Genomic DNA, 23001 nt, shown 5'->3' on the forward strand with positions numbered 1-23001 from the left:
CCCAATAGAGTATCCAACCAAACATAGGATAAATAATACGGTTATTAGTCCGATATTACACCAAACGTCCAACTAATTTAGTCAGTACTATCCGATGACTATTTATCTTATCCATCTAAAATAATCAGTACCGTTAGAGTTGCCAAATGAGACCTAAGAGGTATCAAATTCGCATGTCCTGTATTATGCTGCCACTCATAGTATAACACGCTATTTAATAATGTTAGGTGTGCATGAGTGTGATCTTTTAAGAATTGAAAGCTCAAAGCTCTAAAAATTTATAGGTTTAATTTACAAATGAAGATTATGGTGGCTAAAATTCATGGATAATTCAATTTCTCTTTTGATTGCCACCAAACTGGTTTTTCCATCCGCAACTAATTTACAAACATAATGGACAAGAAATGCTCATTTTCTGAAAAGTTCCACAGTTGCTCCTAGTAGGTACGATTCATGATTGATCGTGTAATCATCACTCGCACTAAACTTTCTCAATAATAATAGTAATTCCTTTAAGCATTGTCTCACACAGGGATCATATTTTTGCTGTTAAGTGAATACAATTCTCTAGTGGATAAAACAGCACCAATCATCGTAAAATTATATGGCAATGATCTTCCAAACTAAAGTGTACCTTAAACTATCCCTTTAACCTTCATACAGAAAGTCATTTACACTTTTTTCTGACGAGATTCGATTCTTACTGAAGTGATTTTCAATTTTAACAAGCCTTTCTTTTAATCATATATAAGTTTGTGTACCACTGCACGTATATTTGCTGACTGTATTTACTGAAGTAAGACTCATATTTACAAATAATTTCGGTGGTGAAAAAAACTGGTATAAATGGTTCCATTTCGTATTTGCTAGAAAAAAAAAATTACACCTCTTGATTTTCGTGTCTTAGTTATCACAACTTATATGCTTTTATTAGCATCCTCATAAAAGGAGACGTCCAATTATTTTAGTTTTATGTTTAAGTGATTAGGTGGAGGGGGAAACTGTAAGTGGTAGGTGCCAACCAGGAATGTAATTGCTGTATTATTTCCCAGAAGTTGATGAAGACCTTCACTTGATATCTTCTGAAATTTCGAGAGGTCATACTTCTGATGATTTATATATTTGTTGATCTTATTATAATTGGCATAACACAAAACGAAAATAATTAGAACTTGAGCATGTTTCTTCCTTGTTGGTTTCAAATATTTAGATTCTTAATTAGCTTTAGAAGGATCATGTTGCGTGCTTCTGTAATGCATAAGATTTTGTGCTGATTGTGGATGATGCATATGCGTCTTTAACACTATCTTCAAATTAGTAATTAGTATTAAGATATATCCCTATATATATATATATATATATATATATATCAATTAATTAGCTGCTGATGATAATTAGAATAATGCCTTTGTTCGGTAGTAAGAAATTCACTTTACTGCTAATATGCCTTTGCCTGTATTTTAGGTCCCAGCCCCACTCACTTGGGTAAGTAATTTAAGCTCATCTAATATTATGCACACCACTTCTCTCATAAAATGTTTATTTAGATATAAAGTGGGATTGTAAAATGTACACCAGTATATCAGAACAAATTTAGGTTCCAGCTTTAAATACTGTGTATGACAAGATCTAATTACTATCCACTTAGGAATTGATTATTACTTTATTTTTAATTTGTACATTTTGTGCTTAAGATGTGAAAAAATATATAGAGGAATGAGAGATAAAGAAATGTGGTGGGAAGGAGGCAAAGAAACAAAAAAGGATGAATGAAAAAAAGTTTTTAAAGTGAAAATACTAAGAATAGTTTCTGATTATATTTTGGTTTTTAGTTTTTAGTTTTCATTTTGTGTGCTCATTTCTTCATAACTTTATTCTTCATCTACCTCATGATCCTACCTTTACTAATTAAAACAGTTAAATTCATATAATAAAATCGGTCTTTATAGAATTTACATTAAAAATAGAAAAATATAATATTTAATAAACAATTGATTGAATCACATTATTGCTAACCTATTGTGAGGCTAAGCCCCACCCTCACCCCCTTAGTGTAGATAATATCGTTTGTTTAAAAAAAACAATTATTTGACAATTAATTTAATCACATTGTTCACCTTTTTGTTCTCTTTATATATAGATACCTAACTTCAGCCACCAATTATATGGGGAAAGATCAGCCACATACTAGCTAGGTGATTGATGAGCCAAAAATCCTGTACCTTAATCATCCATAGCTACCATCAGAGATTATCTTCCTCCTGAAAGCTTGCATGTCCCTCTGCATCAAACACATACAATTATGTGTATGTTTCCAGTTACTTAATAAAAAAATAGAAACATAATTATATACAATTAATGATACGTGTATGTTATAACAAATTTTTCCAATGAACATTGATTCCAACACAGAACAAAAAAGAAGTGATGCATTATTATTTATACCGCTAGATTAAAACTGTCAAAGTTCGGCTATGCAAATCCTACCGTCTAATTTTCGACATCTAGTGCCGAATAGAAAGTTGTGGCTATTCTGCAATGCTACGTGTCCAGCAGAAACCATATTCAAATTAACCAAAAGGGACCCGTGGGACAAGAACTGACAAAAGAGACTAAAAGAAAGTGAAGACAATGTAGATTTATAGACAGATATAGTGGTGCAAGTCGATTTTGGGAGAAGGGCTCACATGTCACATTTATGCTGTTACTTGATGTTTTATGTCAATAACATAAGAATCTCAGTTAGTTTATGTCTATAAAACTGTATAATTGATCTGATATGTCATGTTGGTGATTTCTTCATGCCATATAAAGTTGCTATCCGAATTAAAGTGGAAATGGCAGTGCAAAGCTAGCTTCACCAAGCAACAAATTTGGTGAGCCTGATGTGAAATAGTCATATTTTTATTAGAAATGGGGCATGTTTATTATTGGGAAAATACCAATGATATAATTGTATGCTTCACCAGAAACTAGGAGGAACCTCGTTGAATCTTTCAATCACATCCGTTCATCGTATATCATACGGTTAGAAATTATTGTAAATTTTTTATTTAAAATTAAATATAAACAATACCTGACAAAAACTGACCGCACTATATACAATTAACGAATGTGATTGGAGAATCCCAGAATTCTCAAAAAAAGTATCTGGCGAGGAACCTCTTTCCACCAGAAGGAAGTGTCCCGTATTATTTAGGTCAAGAGTTTGATCGAAAAGGAAAGTGGGATTTGGTGATGAACATATAGGTAGTAGAGGGGACTTTTCCTAAAGAAAGGGTGGCTTGGATCATATAGCTTTGTGGCTTCTGTAATTGACAAAACTTGTCACTTGTAAGGAGTGTCTGGTCTGTGTGCTATATAGAGGACCTATACTAGACTCTTTGCTTCTGTTTTTGAATAATTGTCTTCATCTTAAGCAGCCAGATATTCTTGTTGTTTCGAAAACTTCTTGTTCTTTCAAATTTGCATTTAAATGTAAGAAGAGGAGATAACATTATATATGTGGATGCAAATTTCCGTTTTCTTGATCTTGGACAAAATTGCACCTACAAAACAATTAACACCTTAGGTCAAGGCCAAGAGCCTCAAGCGCCCACGATGATTGGGGGGGAACTTTGGCTGAAGAACCTCCGATACCAAAGTTAGAATTTAGAGAGAAAAAGTGTTTTGAGAGTTTTTTGAGTTTTGCAAGAGTGTGGACCTCCTTCCTTTTCAAAGAAAATGGAGTCCTATTTATAGAGCATGGCTGGCCCTCTTTGAAAGAGAGAGTGGCTGACCCTTGGATGTTTTTTTGGGGTGTAATGGTGATTAATTTGGTGATTAATGGATTAATTAGGAATTAATCCATTAATTAGCCTAATTAATTTAATTTATGTGGAAGGTTTTGAAGGTTATGGAATGATTTCCTTGTAGAGGATATGGAGTAAATATGGATAAGATAAATTTGAACTTGTTACCTATTTTGGGCACTCTTGACTCGGTTATGGATGATTCTCCACTCTTCGCATGTAGGAAACTCGGTGTGTCTCGAGAGTAATTTTGTAATATTCACCTAAAAATCCAAGTGTCGCCTCTTGATTATTTTTTGCTCCACAACGTATAATTTTGACATTTTAGAGTTTTTTGCATCTCTCTATGCATTCCAACTTATATCCAATCTTTTTGGAAATGTTCGAATTCGAAAGGAAATTTTGATGGCAGAATTTGAAATTCTATTTCAATTTAAACCCCTAGCGCCCACTTGCAAATATGTTCCACTTTAAGGGGTTCTATTTGCGAGATGTAAGAGGGTAGTCAACTGACAATACATAACAAAGGGTACGGATCTTCAAGTTTTTCTAGACACAAGGCGTAGGTCGGTTTTTCAATCTATTCTCTCCATGGTGAGAACCTTTCATTCCAAGCTGAGAGTTTTCCTCACTGTTTGTGTGAAGTTTTCAAACTCAAGAAAATTTGGTGTCACCGACCCTAGCTTTGGCCAATGTCGATTGCCGTTTCCTCCTTGCTTTCTTTTTCTTTTGTTTTCCTTGCCTCTACTGCTTTTTCTCCCAAATTTTTACTTCGATCTGTTCTGTTCCTTTATCCCTGAGGATATACCTCTTCCTAATTCTGATCTTCATCCATGCATCCCACTAAGATCGTGCGTAGAGTTTCTGTGTATCCACCGGCTTGGGTGTTTCCAACACCACCACTTTCTCTTTGTTGTTTGCCAGTACCAGTAGTGTCATTAGTGGGTTTCCACGAGCTTCATACTAGTAGTTGGCTTCTCTTATTTTGTTGCCGGCTATGCCTAGTTTATGGTTGTGCTCAGGTAGCAAATCGGGGTTGGATGGGGCATTTGATGAGGCGAGACTCGGCGGTGGACAAGGAATCGGATGGATTGCTTGAAATTGTGACGGTGGAGAGAGCTATAGAAGCTTCTGGTTGTGGATACTTTGTGTTAATTTTGGGTCTAACTGTTTTTGGGCTCTTTTGCTTGTATGTTGTTTTGTTGTTTAATAAAAATAACCTTTTACCAAACAAATAAAAGGCGTAGGTCAAGCCTAATAGAACAATAGTGATTCCAGTTAAAAGGAAGTCTTCGGTAGAGTTGCCTCATGCCACAACTCACTCACACAATGTGAGACTCTTACATGCGGATCTCATTCGGTCTCAGTCTCACCCTATTATGGTGTGCTGCAACACAAGGCAAACTCAAACCAATCTCTCCCCATTAAGACACTGGACCAAAAATTAAACCCATCGCAATGTTATAAAATTTGAGCCAATCCAACCCAATGAAAAAATTGGAGTAGGTTTTTGGCAAATTCATTTCTGGCTTAAAGACATAAAGCCTACAAGAACCCTAAAATAGAGTGGAAGGTCAAAGAGTAATAGAGTGGAAGGTCAAAGAGTGCAACGATATTGATGAGGAAAAGAAAGAATTTGAATTGTTGTTTCGACAATACTCCACAGATATACATTTCTTTTGGTAATTTTCTACTCACTTGAATTTTTATCCTTAACCTCATCAAAGACTTTGATATTTTTCTAGATTATCAGCATGAATTGCTTCGAAGGATTTTTCAGTCTGTGTTTGTTAGGTGGATAGCGATTTTGACACTCATCGATCTTTTAGTCATTTGCACTCATAGGAGGAATGAGGGAGGCTTCAGAACGAGGGTTTGATAGTTTGAAATGAAATTATAAAATAGCAAAAGCAATATTCAAGAACTAGAATTTTCGTTGCTTCATCATTCCAAATCAGAAGTCAAAACCACAAATATCACAGTGCGATCAGATTACTTGGGCAATCATAATTTTCTAAGTACAATCCCAAAAGTGATGGGCTTAATCTCTTCTTTAGCCGCTTCTTCATCCACCAATCTCCCAAAATTTTCAAATAAACGGTCCAAGATTCCTTCTCCAAAATGCTGCCCAATCATTGGTTCTTGAATAGCCCTCACAGTCATTGCAATACTAGTTCCATAGCTCTCATCGTTCTTGCCATGCCTCTGATCCAGACAAAACATCTCAAACCTGTCCAATTCAAAAGAACCCTCCTTCCTCACTTCATGTTCTATTTCATCTCTCGATGGAGCATAGAAATGCACATCATATGAGTCAAGCTTTTCCTCCTCAACTTCACCCTAACACAATCAAAACAAAATTATTCTCAACTGGCTAAACGCATTCATGTAACTCTAAACATGTGCCCATATATGTTCGATTCTCCCTCCTATAGTATCACTTATAAAGTGTCTTAATTTATGCAAAATCAACTGTGACAGCATCCTAGCGGCACGACCACCTCATAGTTCCCTCTACTACCTACCTAATTTTCAATTTAAATACCGCGTGCTGCCTATCCCAGTATTGATTTTTTATATTATCTCTTTTTCAATTTTTGAACGGGTGCCACTGTGATTCTGTCTTGGATATAAAGACATACATTTGATAAGAAATTTTGGAGTCTCTTGGTGTGCATAATAAATTAGTACCTCGGAAACCAAAATGGCAATGGACTGAGAAAGAAGCTGCCATAAGAAACAATTGCCTCTATCAACATGATCTGGGCCACTCCTTCCCAACAAGATCAGCACCATTCTTCCTCCTGCAGTCAGCTCCTCAGACCTTGACTTAAGGAACAAAGTGAAGTCCTCTTGAAATTGCTTCAGGTAAGCTTGAGAAACTCCAACAGGGCTTGATTCAGAAATGTAAACATTTCCTTTGTTTATAGACTTCCCCTCTTTGCAGTAAATTTTTGGAGGAACCTGCATGACATCATAGTCAAATAGATTTGACCACTATGTTTTAGGGCAGTTATTTTTACTCTCCTGTTTTCTCTTTCTGCACTCATCCTCTGGTTGCTATCCCTTTAAAGGCTAGAACCTCTGGTTTCTATCCCTTTAAAGGCTAGAAAAGAAAGAGAGGAGTGCCGGGAGAGAAAAAAGAGTGAGAATCAGTTCCCAAGCAAAGTAGATTTGAAATAAGAAATGGAAACTGTAGGATGAGTAGATAAAGTGCAATGTATTGTTGGGAAAAAGTCTTCCATAAAAGAATATCAGATTCTTACCCTAGATAGCCAGTGCAAACTGTAGGATGAGTAGACAAAGTGCAATGTATTGTTGGGAAAAAGTCTTCCATAAAATGAGCCAGGATAGGCTCCTATATAAATAGAGGGAGATTTCCCATTATTTCTTTCGTCGCTGAGGTCTTTGGAGAAGTCTGGCAAGGCCTTGAAGATTGAGTTGAAGTCATTGGAGGGAAGATCATTGAGGTGAACTCTGAACTCTGGTGATGGTTGAAATGTTTTTATACTGAAGCCTTCAACTGCTTCAATGATTTCTTTGATGATTGATAAGGTGTTGGGTCCGGATGAACAGCCCAAATCAGCTACGCCTAAGCTTTTTGGAGTTGTTGTGAGGTAAAGTTCTTGTATTGCCTCTAAAGTTATGTTCTTTACCATATCAGATGCCTTCTTCTGTCAATCCAGAATTAGAAAGAAAAAAACATATAATTAGGAAATAAACATTCTGAACACACACACACGTACACACACAAACATATTGGGAGAGAACCTGGAGTGAAGAATTTCTGGCATAGCTTGTACGGCCAACTCCTCCAGTCATGTGGAAGACATTCTCTACACCCATGCTAGCTTGTTGCAGCTGGTTCTCTGCTGCCTTTGAACTTGGTGGAGCTTGCTTCGTATATTTTGAAGGCAAATTCACATGATGCATATCTTTTCCCCTGGGGCAACTATCTTTATATACATATATATATATATATATATATATATATATATATATGTCTCTTTGGCATGGCAGTTCAAGTGGCATAAAAATATAAATAATTCCAGTGTCATGATTATAAGTACATTTATGGATTGAAAACATCTGGTGCTTATGAGAAGCGTGACGACTGAGGCATTGTCTTTAGTGGTAGGGTAGATTATTTAGGTGCAAAATCCATCCTAAATGTATTAGATGTCATGGTTATGGATACAATTGTAGTTTGACAATAGCTGGTGTTTATGTGCAGTGTGATGACCGAGAGACTCACTAGGAGATATATTTTTGGCGCAGGACAGATTATTTCGGTCCTAAACACATCATAAAATGTATCAAGTATCAAGATTTTGGATACAATTGTAGAAATAGCCAGTGCTATGAAAATTGTGATGATTAAGGCACTATCTTCATTGGTAGGATAAAATATTTGAATCCAGGTTGAAATATATCTACATGTCATGATTTTGGATACAATTGTGGAAATAGCTGGTGTTATGAGAATTGTGATGACTAAGACACTATCTTCAGTGGTAGGATAAAATATTTGAATCCAGGTTAAAATATATCTACATGTTATGATTTAAAGTGTCATGATTTTGGATACAGTTATGGCTTGACAATAGTTAGTATTAAAGAAAAACGTAATAAAATAGACACGTCCATAGAAATATATCATCGAAGATAGAGTTGAATCCCTCAGTGCTAAACCATCTTAATCATGGTCTCATAGCCAAGTTGCCTAAGCATGACCCTTGCAAAACAAGCACTAATTATGCTTAAGAGTATTAGAGACTTGTCTCATAAGTCTGATTTGGCTTATATTTGTCACTTTCGCTTTTCAGTTAAGCTGCTGAAATGAAAAGTTGGTTTGTTGGCCAATGGCTAATTAGTTGCTTTCGTGTGTGAACCGAAGTCATTGATGGAGATGGTTCGTACTTTAAGTGCACGATGATAAGGCTCTCAGAAGGTTGAGGTAGGTATGCTGCGCTATAGTTGGCTTTGGTCCCAAACTTTCCCAAATTGTCTGGGCTGAACCAGCTTTTTTGAAACTTGCAAAAATCACTGTAACTGTTAGCATGCGTGGTTCTGAGATACTTGTTGTCCATGTCTTGTCACAAACAGCAAGCTTTGCTGGGACACATGTCGGCTGAGGGGGCAGTAACTGGTGCTATGAAATGCGTATTTGAGTTGTTGCAGCAGATTCATTGAACATACCGTGAATCATATATGATGGAGAATGACAGGTTCAATAGTATATGTGGACTGGACACTACGAAACTATAATTTGTACCTGTTAATTAGAAATGGGGACAAAAATTAAGAATTTTCACATTTAATAATTAGGAATGACAAATATTAGAATTGTACTTAAAAAGAATGTTGCTATTAATAAATAATGACGAATAAGCATTTATTTAAGCCTGTAATAGTTTAAATGTCATATAGGCAAGTCTGATGTGCAAATAATATTAAGGATGCATGTTTAAAGTATTAGAGATGATTATTAAGGACACTACTTTATTATTTATTTAATGCATTTATATTTATTATTATTGCATTTTAAGAATTATATTAATTAAAAATGTTTCTCAATCTCCCATTAATTATTTGATTGTATTCTCATATTTTTAGGATCAAATATGTTTACGATTATTTTTATTTTCCTTCACCACCCTATACGAAAAAATTAATATTAAAATGATTCACACTTCATTGATTTAATACAAATGGTACAAGTATCATGAAGAAATTTAAGCCTATTAGATACAAATGGTAGTCTAAACAAAATTTATATGTCTAATCAATCTTCTGCATCCAAACACCGAAATGATGCAAAGTTAAAAGCATGTGGCTTCCATAATCCATCTTGTAGATACACTGTTACATCCTACATCGTCCAGGAGAATAGATCCTGCAAGCCTTATATATATATATATATATATATATATATATATATATATATATATATATATATATATATTCCTATCTCTACCTAACACGAGGCCTTTTGGAAGCTCACTGGCTTCAGGTTCAATGGGAACTCTAAAGTTAAGCGAGTAGCGCGCGAGAGCACTCCCATGATGGGTGATCCACTTGGAAGTTTTCGTGTGAGTTCCCAGAAACAAAACCGTGAGGGCGTGGTCGGGACCCAAAACGGACAATATCGTGCTACGGTGGAGTCAAGCTCGGGATGTGGTGGGGGCTCGGGCGGGAATGTGACATACACTATAGAAGGTAAAAGAAAATTAGAGTAAAACTATTTTTAGAAAAAAATAGAAACAAAACAAGCAAATTAAGTAGAACTCACAACCCAGAAAAGAAACGAACAAATTAAAACAATCAAATTATGCACCTACCTTTCTCAAAACATTGAGAAAACAAAACCTACAAAACAAACAAAAAAATCAAACCTAAATTAAGCGAATAGGGGTTTATGATGTAATTGTCACATGCCGGCCCGGGGCGGATCACTTCCCGGGCTCGTTCCACCACCGTAGCACGATATTGTCCGTTTTGGGCCCCGACCACGCCCTCACGGTTTTGTTTTTGGGAACTCACACGAGAACTTCCTGATGGGTCACCCCACCGTCAAATTTACCTGCAAAACAACAGTTTGAGAGAGAAGAAAAAAAAAAAAAAAAAACTTCAATCAAACTAAATAAATTTAGCTTTTTTCTCTACTACAAACCTTTTTATATCTCTCTTTCGCTATATTAGACTCATCAAAGGGAATATTAAAGGTAGAAAATTAAGAAAAAATAGAGATGAAGAGAAAACAATATCATATATGGAACAAAAAGTGAAGAAGGAGGATAAAAATATGAAGGAACAAGAAAAATGGAGATGAGAAGAAGAATATGAAGAAACAAGAAAAATGGAATAAGGTATGAATCAACAAGAAAATGGAGATGAGCAGAAGAATATAACGGAACAAAGAAAAAATGGAGATGAGAAGAAGAATATGAAGAAACAAGCAAAATGGAATGAGGTACGAATCAACAAGAAAATGGAGATGAGGAGAAGAATATAACGGAACAAAGAAAAAATGGAGATGAGGACTTTGTGCCGTGAAAGAAAGATCAAGAGAGAAATATAGGGGATGTGCGTGTTGGTTATCCTAGAATTAAGGTTTTGATAAATGTCTTATTTATTTGGTTAATAATAAGAAAAAAAAAGTTAAATATAAGGAGATAAATGCTTCTAATGTAATTAAATTAAAAAAAAATGAATTAAGTTAAAAATATACATATATTAGAGGTTCATTCATCCACCACAAATCACTAAATTTTGTAGGTGTGATTTTTTTTTCACCCCTAAAAGTAGTAACACTAATAGGGGCATTTATTGTATCGCCTCTATTACGATTAATAGAAACAAATCTATATTTCTGTTCCTAATAAAGCTTAACAAGGAAAATTTTTTGTATCCGCCTCTAATCCACCGTCCCTAACAATCACTATTCTTGTAAGTGGTATTTTTCATGCTCTCATTTTTTTATGCATTCCTCTATTTATTTCTATCAACTCATTCTGTTTTGAGTTGAACCAAAGATAAAACGGGGAGCAAGAAAATCAATTTCTTTTTGGTATTGTTACTTTAAAGTATTGTGATTTCAATTTTGTCACTTTTACCCTTGATTTGGTTTACTTTTGATACTAATTTTGCTCAATTTTGGCCTATTTATATAACTTGGTGTGCACATGTGCTTCATGTGCCCTATGTATTATTAATCTTTCAGTATTAAATAACACTTAATAACTTTAAAAAATGCAACAACAAACTGTGAAACACAATTTTTGGACAAAAAGGGACTTGGAAACAAGTTTTTGCTAGAATTTACATAGAGTGAAACTAGCTTTACTCCAAACAAAAATAAATTCAACCCAAAGTAGTTTTCTAAGTTTCAAGAGATTGAAGCCAATTTTGGAAGGAATGAACTACAAAATGCTAAATAGCAAAGATTATAAATGTCTTTCATGATCATTTACAAAAGCATGTGAGCGAAATTTGTAAATGCCTTCTTTCAAGCAGTGATTTGCAAATCCCTCTTACATGCCTTTCAATGCTCATGAAAAGGTTTTCCAATCTCCTTCATCTAATATTTTGTAGTATACTAATGTGACCTCAATCTCTTGAATCTTCGAAATCCCTCACCCAAACATAATTATAGGATTTAAAGCTATAAACCAAAAAACAAACTTCTTTCCATCAACAAAAATTTCTCATTTGCAAACCTTTTTTCGCTAGTGGGAACCCCATAATATTATACTTGAAAATGTGGTAGAAAAAAATGCCTGAACATGAATCACCTTTTTTTCTTCTTCCCACTTACAAGTTACAACATTCACACTACCAAGTTTACCAGAAAATTGGTATACCTATATGGTACTTAATTATATGTCAAGTGGTGAAGAAGTGCTTGATATCATATGTGAAGTGGTGAAGAAGTGCTTGATATCGTGGTGTTTATGTCCGCTTAAAATAATTACTGGCATATGAACCGCTTAAAGAGGAGAAAAGAAAATGCCAATACTTCTCAACTCTTCTCGTTTTGGTTCGGGCCTTTTATTCTCCAATATAATGCGATTTTGCAATCAGTGCTAGCTTTACTTGCCTTCGTGGGTCTCAAGTAATAATAACCTTCTGAATTGACCAAAAGATAATTATAGCCTTCTGGACAGTACACTTCTAGTGCACATAATCATTCCCAATTTCCACAAAATAAAGCAACAAGAAACTGGGAATGCCGTAGTTGATGTATGCCATGACAAATTTTAGTTAGAGCTTGCGTGCAAGTATTTATATTTTAAGCGGTACGATACCTAATTTGTACTTACGATAAGAGATCGATTCTCACTTCTATTATCTCTTAAGTTAAACGAAAATAAAGGTATAATATATCACAAGTTTATTTTTTTCACCGGAAACTTTGCTCCAATGTGTGTCATACTTCATTCATGTTGATACCAAGTATTTTTATTCATACCTGACTGTTATTAAATTTTCATTATTTCTTTAGAAACCCTTATATAGCATGATGAATTATCTTAAAAGAAAATAAATTACAGTTAAAAAGATACCTATCTTTGTTCACAACGATAATTAGGTGGTCTATCTCCTAATTAAATGGTTTGTTCTTGTTGGTTTGTGCTTAGCTATATATTATTTTCTTTTACAGGAAAATATTATTTAAAAAATGAGAATTTTAATGAAACACTCTCGTTACTGTTCACTTTTAACGAAAATAATATTTTTATCTTAAAAAATCACTCCTAATACTATTTACTTACATATTTATTTTGTCATTTTCATTAAAATTAAAATTCTTTTATGACTTTCGTTAGTTTTTCTTTAAAAAATCCTAGAGTATCACTCGCAAAGAATTTCTTGATACTTTGGAGACATTTTGTATCCATGACAATACATGTCCAGACAAAAATGAAGCTAAATATTAATTAATTATTCCTTTATCAATTGTCAAAAAATCACTTCTTCTGTACGTATCTTGGCTACTTCTTTGCCAAACTCTTCGACATAGAGTCAGAGTTCATTTCTCTTCTTTGGTTAAATAAAATTAACAACATTTGATAAACATTTAAGATTAATTAAATACTTAATTCTTTGGAAGCATCTGAATCATACATAATTCTTAATAATAATAATAATAATAAAGGGTTTTTAGTTCTATCTATTCATGCCCTTAAGGTTAGGAAAAGATCCTTTCCGGATCATTTTTGTGAGGATTAGGAGGATCAATTAATCATGATCGTTCATCGTATATCGTGCGGATAGAAATTATTTAAAATTTAAAATTAAATATAAATAATATCTAACGAAAACTGATCACACGATGTATAATGAACGATCGTGATTGATGGATTATCTGGATCCCCACAAAAATAATCCGAAGATGATCCTTTTCCCAAGGTTATACTCTGTGGGGACCAGCATATAGCATTACACAACAACATGGGCGGTCATTCTCGGCAATAGTGTGCAACAGCTCGAGTATGCGTTGCCCATTGTAATGGGCAAGGACTCAAAATTATTGTGGATTCTTTTAATTGATTGAGAATCAAACAACCGCATAGATTATACATAACTCTTTTCCTTGTAAGCCACCATCACAAACCGGCCATCAATCCAACCACTTAAAACCCCAGGAACGAAGGAAACCGGTGCTCCATCGCCCTGCAAACAACACCACAAAATCCACATACAAAAAACCAAGGAATCCAATGGGAAAACACAACACACCGGAGACAGAGCCAATAAAGGCAAACAGGAGGAAGGAGGTGGTGCGAACACCTGAACCATAACTCTACTCACCTTCCGATAAACCCGCAACAAAATGTGGTTAAGAGATGTGATTGCAAACCGTGGAATTGTGAGGGGATGGAGCAAATTGGTCCCAGGTTCTAGGGTTTTCTTGTTTTGTTTTTGTTTGTACTGGACTTCGAGACTTGTTTTGGGCTCTTTTTTGTTTGCTTTTGAGGCCCAATTTCTTTTATTATGTACTTAAGTTGTGTTTGGACATCTGTGTAACTTTACTTGGCATTTGCCCTGGAATAATATTTCCAGTTTACCAAAAAAAAAAAAAAAAAAAAAAAAACTATTTTCCTTGTTTGAGTTACATATCATTTGGCAAAGTACTTGGCTTTTTCATACAACAGATCACAATTTTATATATTTATGAACTATTTGCATAATTTTAATGAGGTATTTTTACATGTACAAATAAATTGTGATTTACAAATAAAGAAAATATATCTTTTATTTTACATATAAGTATGACAAGCAAATTTGACCTCAACTAGTTGACTTGTATACAAGTGCACGAAACCTAAATAAAAAAACGCTTTGTTTGGCATGCTCTCCACTTTGTTTGAATAACAAGGCATATCTTGATGATTTCATAATATATGTAAGCCACTTTGGAGAAATTAAGTGAGGAAAAAGATTATATATGGATCATAGCATATAGTCAAAATAGTCCCTATCCTTTGATTGATCGGATTACTTTGTCAACATATACTTTTGTTTTTTTTTCCTCTCATATATTTTTTATTTAGCTTGTGTCTTGAATTTCCTCACATATTGGTGTATCTAATATAAATGACATATGGTGGATGGTGGTTGATCGCATGGGAATCAAATTGGGTCAAATAAGAACAAGTCAATGAAACATATAGGTTTCATCTCCTTAACTTTGGCAGGCTTGATTTTGATCAAGTTGGTGATACAAAATATATGTTGTTTACTTAGGATTTATATATATTAAGGCCAATTGGACAAAATCGACCAGCTTAATTGAGATGAGCTTATGTGAGAGAGAGAGAGAGAGAGAGAGAGAGAGAGAGAGAGAGGGGGAGGGAGAGAGTTGAAGCTCTAGCTCTTCAATGGTACAAAGGACTGTCCTCAAGGTTGATATATCATGCCTAAAATGCAAGAAGAAGCTCCTCAAGGCAGTGTCTGGCCTACAAGGTAACATAATCATGTCCCCTCTTGAATCTTATTTCCTTAATTTCCCTTGGCATAGATGAATTATGCTTGTATCACTTCTTAGTTATTCAGGATAAGATTAATTGCGACTTATCGTATGAGCGTAGTATTCAACATGTGATATTGTTAGCAATTCATGCGTCCATAAATAACTACTAATCATTGATTGATAAAGAACTTCCATAATATCAATGATTGATAATCTCTCAAGCACGTTTGGACATCTGACTAAAATAAAACTCGAGAGTTTATTAAGCATTTAAGCCTCACAACGTCTAAACCAAAAATGTACAATAATATCTGTCATATTAATTAATCACCTCTGATCATTTCAGGTGTGGATAAAGTTGAAGTTGATGCAACCAAAGGAACTTTGACTGTAACAGGCAACTGTGATCCCTATGAAATAATTGTTCGAACTAGAAAAGCAGGTAAATTTGCTGAAGTAGTGAGTATTGGGCCGCCTCCTGCTCCACCTAAACCTGCAGAAAAGAAGCCCGAAGTGAAGAAACCTGAAGAAAAAAAACCAGACCAGAAGGTCGAACACCTTCACATGCCCCATAACTGTGAAGAATGTCAAAGATTGGCCATTGTAAGGCTGGATCCTAGTTATGATCACAACCCCTCCTGTTCTATCATGTGATGATAAAGTCAAATAACCCATGATATTGTCAAGGTCAATGATTTTGTATGATCTATCAATTTGTCAGTTTGGGTTAGAGTTTGTTAAGCTTAATCATTCGCCTGCCGATTAGTTGGAGACTTTTAATAGTTGATGTATGCATGTGAATCTCATTGTGGAACTTACATGCATGTTGAGTTAAAAATCGTTATTTTACATGAACGACTGACGTAATCATAATCTATAGAGCCATGTGAATTGTATTCACAAACAAAAATAATCATGTGTAAGACTTAAAGCTCGTAAAAATTAGAGTGATAATATTGATGCCATTCATATTGTTCACACGCACACCTTATCATTTATCCCTTGTTGGTTTTTTTTGTTGGAATGCTTGGATAGGCTTGTTGATTTGCATAATGCTTTTACGTTGACGTTTCTAAATAAGCTGGGTAAACTGTCAAATACCCCCTCTAACTATGACAAAGCTATCAATTACTCATTTAAATTATTTATTTTTTTTGTCGATTTACCCTCTTAACTAGTATGAAGCTGCCGATTTTAGAAAATCTCATCCAAATTTGCAGTGGTGGAGCCAAATGGAGACCAAGATGGTACTGGCCTATCCAGAAATATTAGTTTATATATTTTATCTGTTGGTTTTATAACCACAGAATGTGTGGCTCGGTGGTTAAAGTGGCTTTTGTGTTCCTGCACGTCAGGGGTTCGAAACTTGCTGGTGAATCTACTTCAAGTTCCTTATCAGCAATTTCTTGTTTTTTCGGTTAGTTGATACAAAACAAGGTGTTGTAAAAAATTATGAGAATGATTGAATGCCCACATGGGAATAGTTTGTTGTGTTATGCTTTTTTAAAAATGGTTTATCACATATGATTGTTTGATTTGTCACGGGTGATTTTCATTCTCTGTAAACCTGCGGATGTGGTTCTATAAATAGAGCACTCTGCGGGTGATGAAGATACAACAATTGAAAGACAATTGAAAGAGAAAAGAATTGAAAACAATAATATCGGTATCACTACCTTCCTCTTTTTATCTGCAATCTTTTTGTGTTATAGTTATGAAACAAAACAATGTGATATTTTGCACCCGCTTCGCTCTTGTCCTTAACAAAGGTTATCTCTCAAACTTTTGCCTATTTATAACACAAGGTTAATTTATGTTGAAGAAAAATCTCATAATAATAGTTTTGAGCCATGATTTTAAATTTTTGTTTGAAATTAATGTTAACTTTATTGTTAATCTCGTAACAATTTTTGTTTCTATGATATAATTATTTTAATACTAAATTTTTCATACATATTAAAGATCTACCAGTCTTGTTTGATTAAAATTTTCCATGCCAATACAAAAAAGGAACCTTTAATTTTCTCTCATTATTATATTGCTATATTTTTTTTGTCTAACTTTTTTTTATATGATTTAAAGGCCCCCTGGTTTGAATTTCTAGCTCTGCCACCGCAAATTTCCGTTAAGTGGCGTCATGCGAGCGGCATGTGACATAGTTTCACGGACAAACTTGGAATTCGACTCGAGAAAACAATAAGATTCAAGAGAATTTTATCCATATAGTTCGGCAGAGAAGGGCCAAGTGATGAAATTCTCTTTAATTGAAAGTATGATAGTTCATGGGGCTTTATGCACTCGAAAGTATGTCACTCACTTAGCGTAAATTTGGATGAAATTCTCTTAAATTGAACGGCCAAGTGATGATTCACAACCTTTTTCTAGTTAAGGGGGTGATTAGCTGAATAAATAGTTTTAGGGGGTAATCAGCAACCTTGTGATAATGGCAGTTTACCCAAATAAGCTAGAACTAAAACATCCCAAGAAAAAGCGATTCCTAAGTGAATATTTCATTGTTCTTCCAGCTACTCGTATCTGCCTTGATTTTCTTTTGGAGTGCTTCCAGTAGCTATGGTAATGATTGAAGATGATTGGTAATGATTGAAGATGATTGGCTGATGTCGGAAAAGAATTGGCGCGAGAGGTTGAGGTGCATGTTTAGCGGATGAGAGTGCATGGACTTTCGTTAGTGTTGTGTTGGTTAGGCTTGAGTTTTAGAAGAGATGATTTTTGGTGGTGGATGAGGTTTTCGCTATGGTGGTTGGAAATGGAATTCCAAAGAGTACGACAGTGGAAAGCATGATGCTGGATTTGTGCCAGTGGCTCTAATGTGTTTCCTATGTCAATTTTCAATCTGAAAGAAAAATTGACATATGATACGTATTACTGAGCGGTTTGAAAAATCAACGATTTATATCTTGCATAAATTCAATGAATTTTACAATAGTTTATTTTTTTTGAACAAACGATATTATTTATATTAAGGGGTATGGGGGCGTAGCCTCATAATGAACTAACAATAATATGGTTCAACTTTACTTTTGACGAGAATCGAACATAATAAATTTTACTATAGTTAAATCTTGCATAAAAGTCAGCATTAAGTGAGACCTAGCACTGTAGCTGAAATTGTAAAAAACATAAGAACACTGCCGAAAAGGGAAAACTTTTGCACTTAAAAAATAAAAATAATAAAAAAAGTGAATGATGCGGAGTTTAAATCTTATGCGCCTATTACATTTTTTTTTGAGCTCTATCTCCAAAGTAAACATTAAATTCAAAACATCAAATTTTAGTTTGATAATTGATTTGATAATTTGATATATTATCAATATTTTATTTCCACATGATATACCAAAAATTATCGCTTCATTTATGTTTTTTTTTAAGTTAATAAAAGTTAGGTTGTTGTTTGTTTAAAAATAATAAAATAATACTTAAATATGCTAGCATTCTAAGCAAACTAAGTGGAATGTCTTTGGAAATAACAAAAATCAAATTTCAAAATAGCTTTGAATTTGATATTTTTTTTTATCCATGTTAGCTTAGTCTTATTTTCTGTGTCGTGTTTAATATCTCGATTAGAGTAAATAATACATCATTTATTACTATTATATATTCATGTAAATTTTTGACATCTTTTTTAAAAATGTTTATTGATTGTCAAGAGTCAATCTCACGGATACAGACCACACCACATGAGATTTGGTGGCGGTGACGTGGCTCCTAAATCCAAACTTCGCTTGAAATTGCAGATTTACCAACCACCGCGGAACGCGCGACATTTTGGCTCAGTATTTGCTTCCAGAAACCGTCCCTGAGAGCACCGATCAAGTAAATACTAAGTTCTCATTGGTCATCCTCAACTCAGTTGTATAACTCGGACGCTTCGAAATGCCGGCCGGTAATAAAAACTCCCGAGTTTTCTGTATCGGAACCGTCGATACGAAGCTCGACGAGCTCCGATTCCTCGCCGAGTCGGTTCGATCCCATCTCAACGCCTTCTCCACAGCTTCCTCACTTAAGGTAAATCCTTCTACTTCTCGCCGTTTATTTATTTATTTTTTAAATCCGATACAGAATCTCAATGTCCTATACCGAAACGGCAGGTCAAAGTATCGGTGGTGGACGTATCGGCGAGTCGGACCGAGACCGATAGAAATCCAACCGATTTCGAATTCGTTTCGAGGAAGGAGATTCTCAGTCACAGTTCTGAAGCATCAGCCGATCAGATTCCGGAGGACAGGGGCGAAGCGGTTGCTGTAATGAGCAAAGCGCTCGAGAACTTCCTATCCAAAGCTCAGAACGACGGCATTTTAGCCGGAGCTGTAGGTCTCGGAGGCAGCGGAGGCACGGCACTGATATCCTCCGCCCTAAGATCTCTGCCAATCGTAGTACCGAAGCTGATCTTATCGACCGTCGCGAGCGGGCGGACCGATCACTATGTGGGGACTTCGGACCTGGTGTTGTACCCGTCAATTGTCGATGTCTGTGGGATTAATAGCGTGAGCAGGGTCGTATTGAGCAATGCTGCTGCTGCGTTCTGTGGGATGGTGGTTGGGGGAGTTGGGAGGGGCGGAGATTCACGCGGTGGCGGTGGAGGGGTGGAGAAACCGACGGTGGGGCTGACCATGTTTGGGGTGACGACTCAGTGTGTGAATGGGGTTAAAGAGAGATTGGAGAAGCAGGGGTATGAGACATTGGTTTTTCATGCCACTGGGGTTGGAGGGAGAGCCATGGAGTCTCTGGTTAGAGGTGGATTCATAAAGGTAATACCTTTTGTTGGAAATTTATTCGCTTGTATGTGTTGGTATGTTAAATTTGAAGATTTTTCAATTTGTTTGAGTAGAATTTTCGGAATGGATATATAAAAATGTGAACTTGGTCAGCTTTTATCAACGAGAGCGCTTTACAGAACAAGGGAATTTTGATTGTTTGATTGTTGAAGCTCGAGATATGATTTGTTTCGCATAGTTTTAATGTAAATACTTGAAAAGATGTAGGTATTTCAGAGCTCATTTCGAAGCGTAGGCCTACTCTTTCTTATTAATATAATACAATTTCATCTCATTTAACTATCGACGGGTATATGCATTGTTTTGTTTCCGCCGCAGTTTGCTACGTGCGAAGTCCAAACCTTTATGTAATTTCATTTCATTTAACCTTAGTATTGCGTTAGTCTTTTTGTGTAAGTTTTGTTTATTTGGAAGGTTTCCTTGTTTTACTTAGGGGGTTTTGGATATCACAACAACAGAGGTTGCAGACCATGTGGTAGGGGGTGTCATGGCTTGCGATGCTTCCCGCTTTGATGCCATCATAGAGAAAAAGATTCCTTTAGTACTAAGTGTTGGAGCTTTGGATATGGTAAATTTTGGAGCTAAGGATACCATACCATCCAATTTTCAACACAGAAAGATTCATGAACATAATAAGCAGGTAATAACTGATAAGTCTCTAAACATAATATGACGCTCAAAAGGGTTGTCTGTGTGTGGATAACATGGAAACAATACTCGTCATTTTCAGGTTTCACTCATGAGAACCACTGTAGATGAGAACAAGAAATTTGCTGGTTTTATAGCAGATAAGTTGAACAAATCATCATCAAAGGTGGTTGTTTGCCTACCGCAAAAGGGTATCTCTGCTTTGGATGCACCGGGGCAGCCTTTCCATGATCCAGAGGTCAATGCTTCGCTGATTAATGAACTACAGAGGCTGGTCCAGACAAATGAAGATCGGAAGGTACAATTATTTCCCATTGAATGGTGTATTTATTTCAATGCTCGAACCGTCTCTAGTTGCTTTGGTTTCATGCGCAAGACCAACATTACTATTGAAAATAGTGCATGTTTTTAATAGGTAAGGGTGTACCCTCATCATATAAATGATCCTGAGTTTGCAAATGCATTGGTGGACTCATTTTTAGAGATTAGTACAAAGAGTTCTATCCAGTCTACTCCACCACAAGTTCATGAATCAAACCAACAAGTTCATGAAAGTTCTGTTTCGAAGATAAATTTGTCAAGCTCTGAGACCGTTCCACGTAACCTGAGTGATTTCCCAGATGCAAGACCAGGTTGTAGTTTGAACTGTGTTCATTTTCTTGGAGTAAATTAGAATCATATTAATAGGAATTCAATTACATTGAATGATTTGGAGAAGGATTTAATGATTGAATATTAGAGCAACTTTTCTCAATGAATAGAGCTGCAGATTTGTTTTATGTCATTATTGGATTCAGATCTAACCAGTAATGCGTTACTTCTGTGACAGAAACTCTGGAAAGAACTAGGGTGGTGTTGCAGCAACTCAAAGATCAAATAAATAGAGGAATTCCAATTATAGGGGCAGGTGCAGGGACAGGCATATCTGCAAAGTTTGAGGAAGCTGGTGGTGTTGATCTGATAGTGGTGTACAATTCAGGGCGCTTTCGCATGGCAGGAAGAGGTTCATTGGCAGGCTTATTGCCGTTTGCTGATGCAAATGCTGTAGTACTTGACATGGCCAATGAAGTTTTGCCAGTAAGTTTCAACCGCTCTGTAGTATAAAACTTTATAAGAGATCTTCAGTTCTTTACTGAAAGACTGACAATTCAAATTAGTAGTGCAATACCTTACCCGTTCCTATGTCCCTTTTAAAACACTTTTTGCTGATGTGGAGCTGATGATAATGATAGGTGGTGAAGAAGGTACCTGTTCTTGCTGGGGTGTGTGGCACCGATCCTTTTCGCCGAATGGATTTCTTTTTAAGGCAGGTGGAGTCAATTGGATTCTCTGGTGTCCAAAATTTTCCAACAGTTGGACTCTTTGATGGTAATTTTAGACAAAATCTTGAAGAAACTGGAATGGGATACCGGTAGGTATTAAACAGAGATTTTTTTTTTTAAAGACTAATATTATAATTTATTGCATTCTGCACATTAACTTTTTCTTAATGGAATGATTAGATTGGAGGTTGAGATGATCGAAAAAGCACATAAGATGGGGCTCTTGACAACCCCATATGCTTTCAATCAAGATGAAGCTGTGCAAATGGCAAAAGCTGGTGCTGATATCATTGTGGCTCATATGGGACTCACCACATCCGGCTCTATAGGGGCAAAGACGGCTGTTTCACTGGATGAAAGTGTAGATCGTGTACAAAATATTGCAGATGCTGCAAGTAGGATCAATCCCAACGCCATTGTGCTTTGCCATGGTGGTATGTGCTCATGAGCTTTTCATTTCTTGTTACCAAGTTTTCTTTTTATCATATTAATGAACATGAAGATCGTTTGGTGCAATTTGCAGGTCCAATCTCGGGTCCAAGAGAGGCAAAATTTATACTAAAGAACACCAAGGGAGTTCATGGGTTTTATGGGGCGTCAAGCGTGGAGAGGCTACCTGTTGAACAGGCTATCACCTCCACGGTCCAACAGTACAAATCGATTTCCATCAACTGAAGTTTGATCTGCTTGTTTTTGGTAAGCACAGATGCTTCGTGTTGTGCTTGTATCCCTATTATATTTGCTTGGTTACATTAGATAAAAAGGAAACTAGCGTTGATATAAAAGTTGATGTCGCTGTTGCTTTATAGTGGTTTCTTAGTACCACTTGTAATATTATATCATCTGATCAATAGTAACAATATTTTGGCAAAAATTTGTACTTAAGATTTTGCAAAATGAGTGACAAGCTTCCCGATATATTTTTTTATTTTTTTATTTTTTTTGAACGCCTTATTTATTTATTTTAT

The 23001-nt window shown here is 35.5% G+C and overlaps 3 protein-coding genes across 3 annotated transcripts; 2 read left to right on the forward strand and 1 right to left on the reverse strand.

Annotated features, from left to right (window-relative positions):
- Positions 1-5707: 5707 nt before the first annotated feature.
- On the reverse strand, positions 5708-7745 carry LOC137729043 (putative methyltransferase TCM_000336). The gene is made up of 4 exons (XM_068467867.2): positions 7563-7745; positions 7058-7465; positions 6483-6755; positions 5708-6131 (listed from the first exon to the last, which is right to left on the reverse strand). Exons 1-4 carry the CDS (start codon positions 7722-7724, stop codon positions 5796-5798), a joined length of 1179 nt encoding a protein of 392 aa, XP_068323968.2. The 5' UTR covers positions 7725-7745; the 3' UTR covers positions 5708-5795.
- Positions 7746-15102: 7357 nt separating this feature from the next.
- Positions 15103-16222, forward strand: LOC137733947 (heavy metal-associated isoprenylated plant protein 43-like). The gene is made up of 2 exons (XM_068473170.2): positions 15103-15260; positions 15614-16222. Exons 1-2 carry the CDS (start codon positions 15176-15178, stop codon positions 15919-15921), a joined length of 393 nt encoding a protein of 130 aa, XP_068329271.2. The 5' UTR covers positions 15103-15175; the 3' UTR covers positions 15922-16222.
- A 2723-nt stretch (positions 16223-18945) lies between these two features.
- Positions 18946-22907, forward strand: LOC137738229 (TIM-barrel signal transduction protein). The gene is made up of 9 exons (XM_068477864.2): positions 18946-19293; positions 19377-20036; positions 20497-20703; positions 20794-21009; positions 21127-21343; positions 21541-21788; positions 21944-22122; positions 22214-22467; positions 22557-22907. The coding sequence occupies exons 1-9, from the start codon at positions 19162-19164 to the stop codon at positions 22706-22708; spliced, it is 2265 nt and encodes a 754-aa protein (XP_068333965.2). The 5' UTR covers positions 18946-19161; the 3' UTR covers positions 22709-22907.
- The last annotated feature ends 94 nt before the right edge of the window (positions 22908-23001 follow it).

Source organism: Pyrus communis, chromosome 15 (genome assembly GCF_041283825.1).
Source record: "Pyrus communis isolate YQ-2024b chromosome 15, ASM4128382v1, whole genome shotgun sequence".
Lineage (NCBI taxonomy): Eukaryota > Viridiplantae > Streptophyta > Magnoliopsida > Rosales > Rosaceae > Pyrus > Pyrus communis.

What these genes read in the sequence shown, in the direction of transcription:
- LOC137729043 (XM_068467867.2), bottom strand. Translation starts at nt 7,724, where the DNA reads ATGCATCATGTGAATTTGCCTTCAAAATATACGAAGCAAGCTCCACCA. An exon ending in CCAGAAATTCTTCACTCCAG is followed by an intron (nt 7,466 to 7,562) that starts GTTCTCTCCCAA and finishes CTGGATTGACAG; the next exon opens with AAGAAGGCATCTGATATGGT. An exon ending in GTTTGCACTGGCTATCTAGG is followed by an intron (nt 6,756 to 7,057) that starts GTAAGAATCTGA and finishes GATGTCATGCAG; the next exon opens with GTTCCTCCAAAAATTTACTG.
- LOC137733947 (XM_068473170.2), top strand. Translation starts at nt 15,176, where the DNA reads ATGGTACAAAGGACTGTCCTCAAGGTTGATATATCATGCCTAAAATGC. An exon ending in GGCAGTGTCTGGCCTACAAG is followed by an intron (nt 15,261 to 15,613) that starts GTAACATAATCA and finishes TGATCATTTCAG; the next exon opens with GTGTGGATAAAGTTGAAGTT.
- LOC137738229 (XM_068477864.2), top strand. Translation starts at nt 19,162, where the DNA reads ATGCCGGCCGGTAATAAAAACTCCCGAGTTTTCTGTATCGGAACCGTC. An exon ending in CCACAGCTTCCTCACTTAAG is followed by an intron (nt 19,294 to 19,376) that starts GTAAATCCTTCT and finishes CCGAAACGGCAG; the next exon opens with GTCAAAGTATCGGTGGTGGA. An exon ending in CATTGTGCTTTGCCATGGTG is followed by an intron (nt 22,468 to 22,556) that starts GTATGTGCTCAT and finishes TGCAATTTGCAG; the next exon opens with GTCCAATCTCGGGTCCAAGA.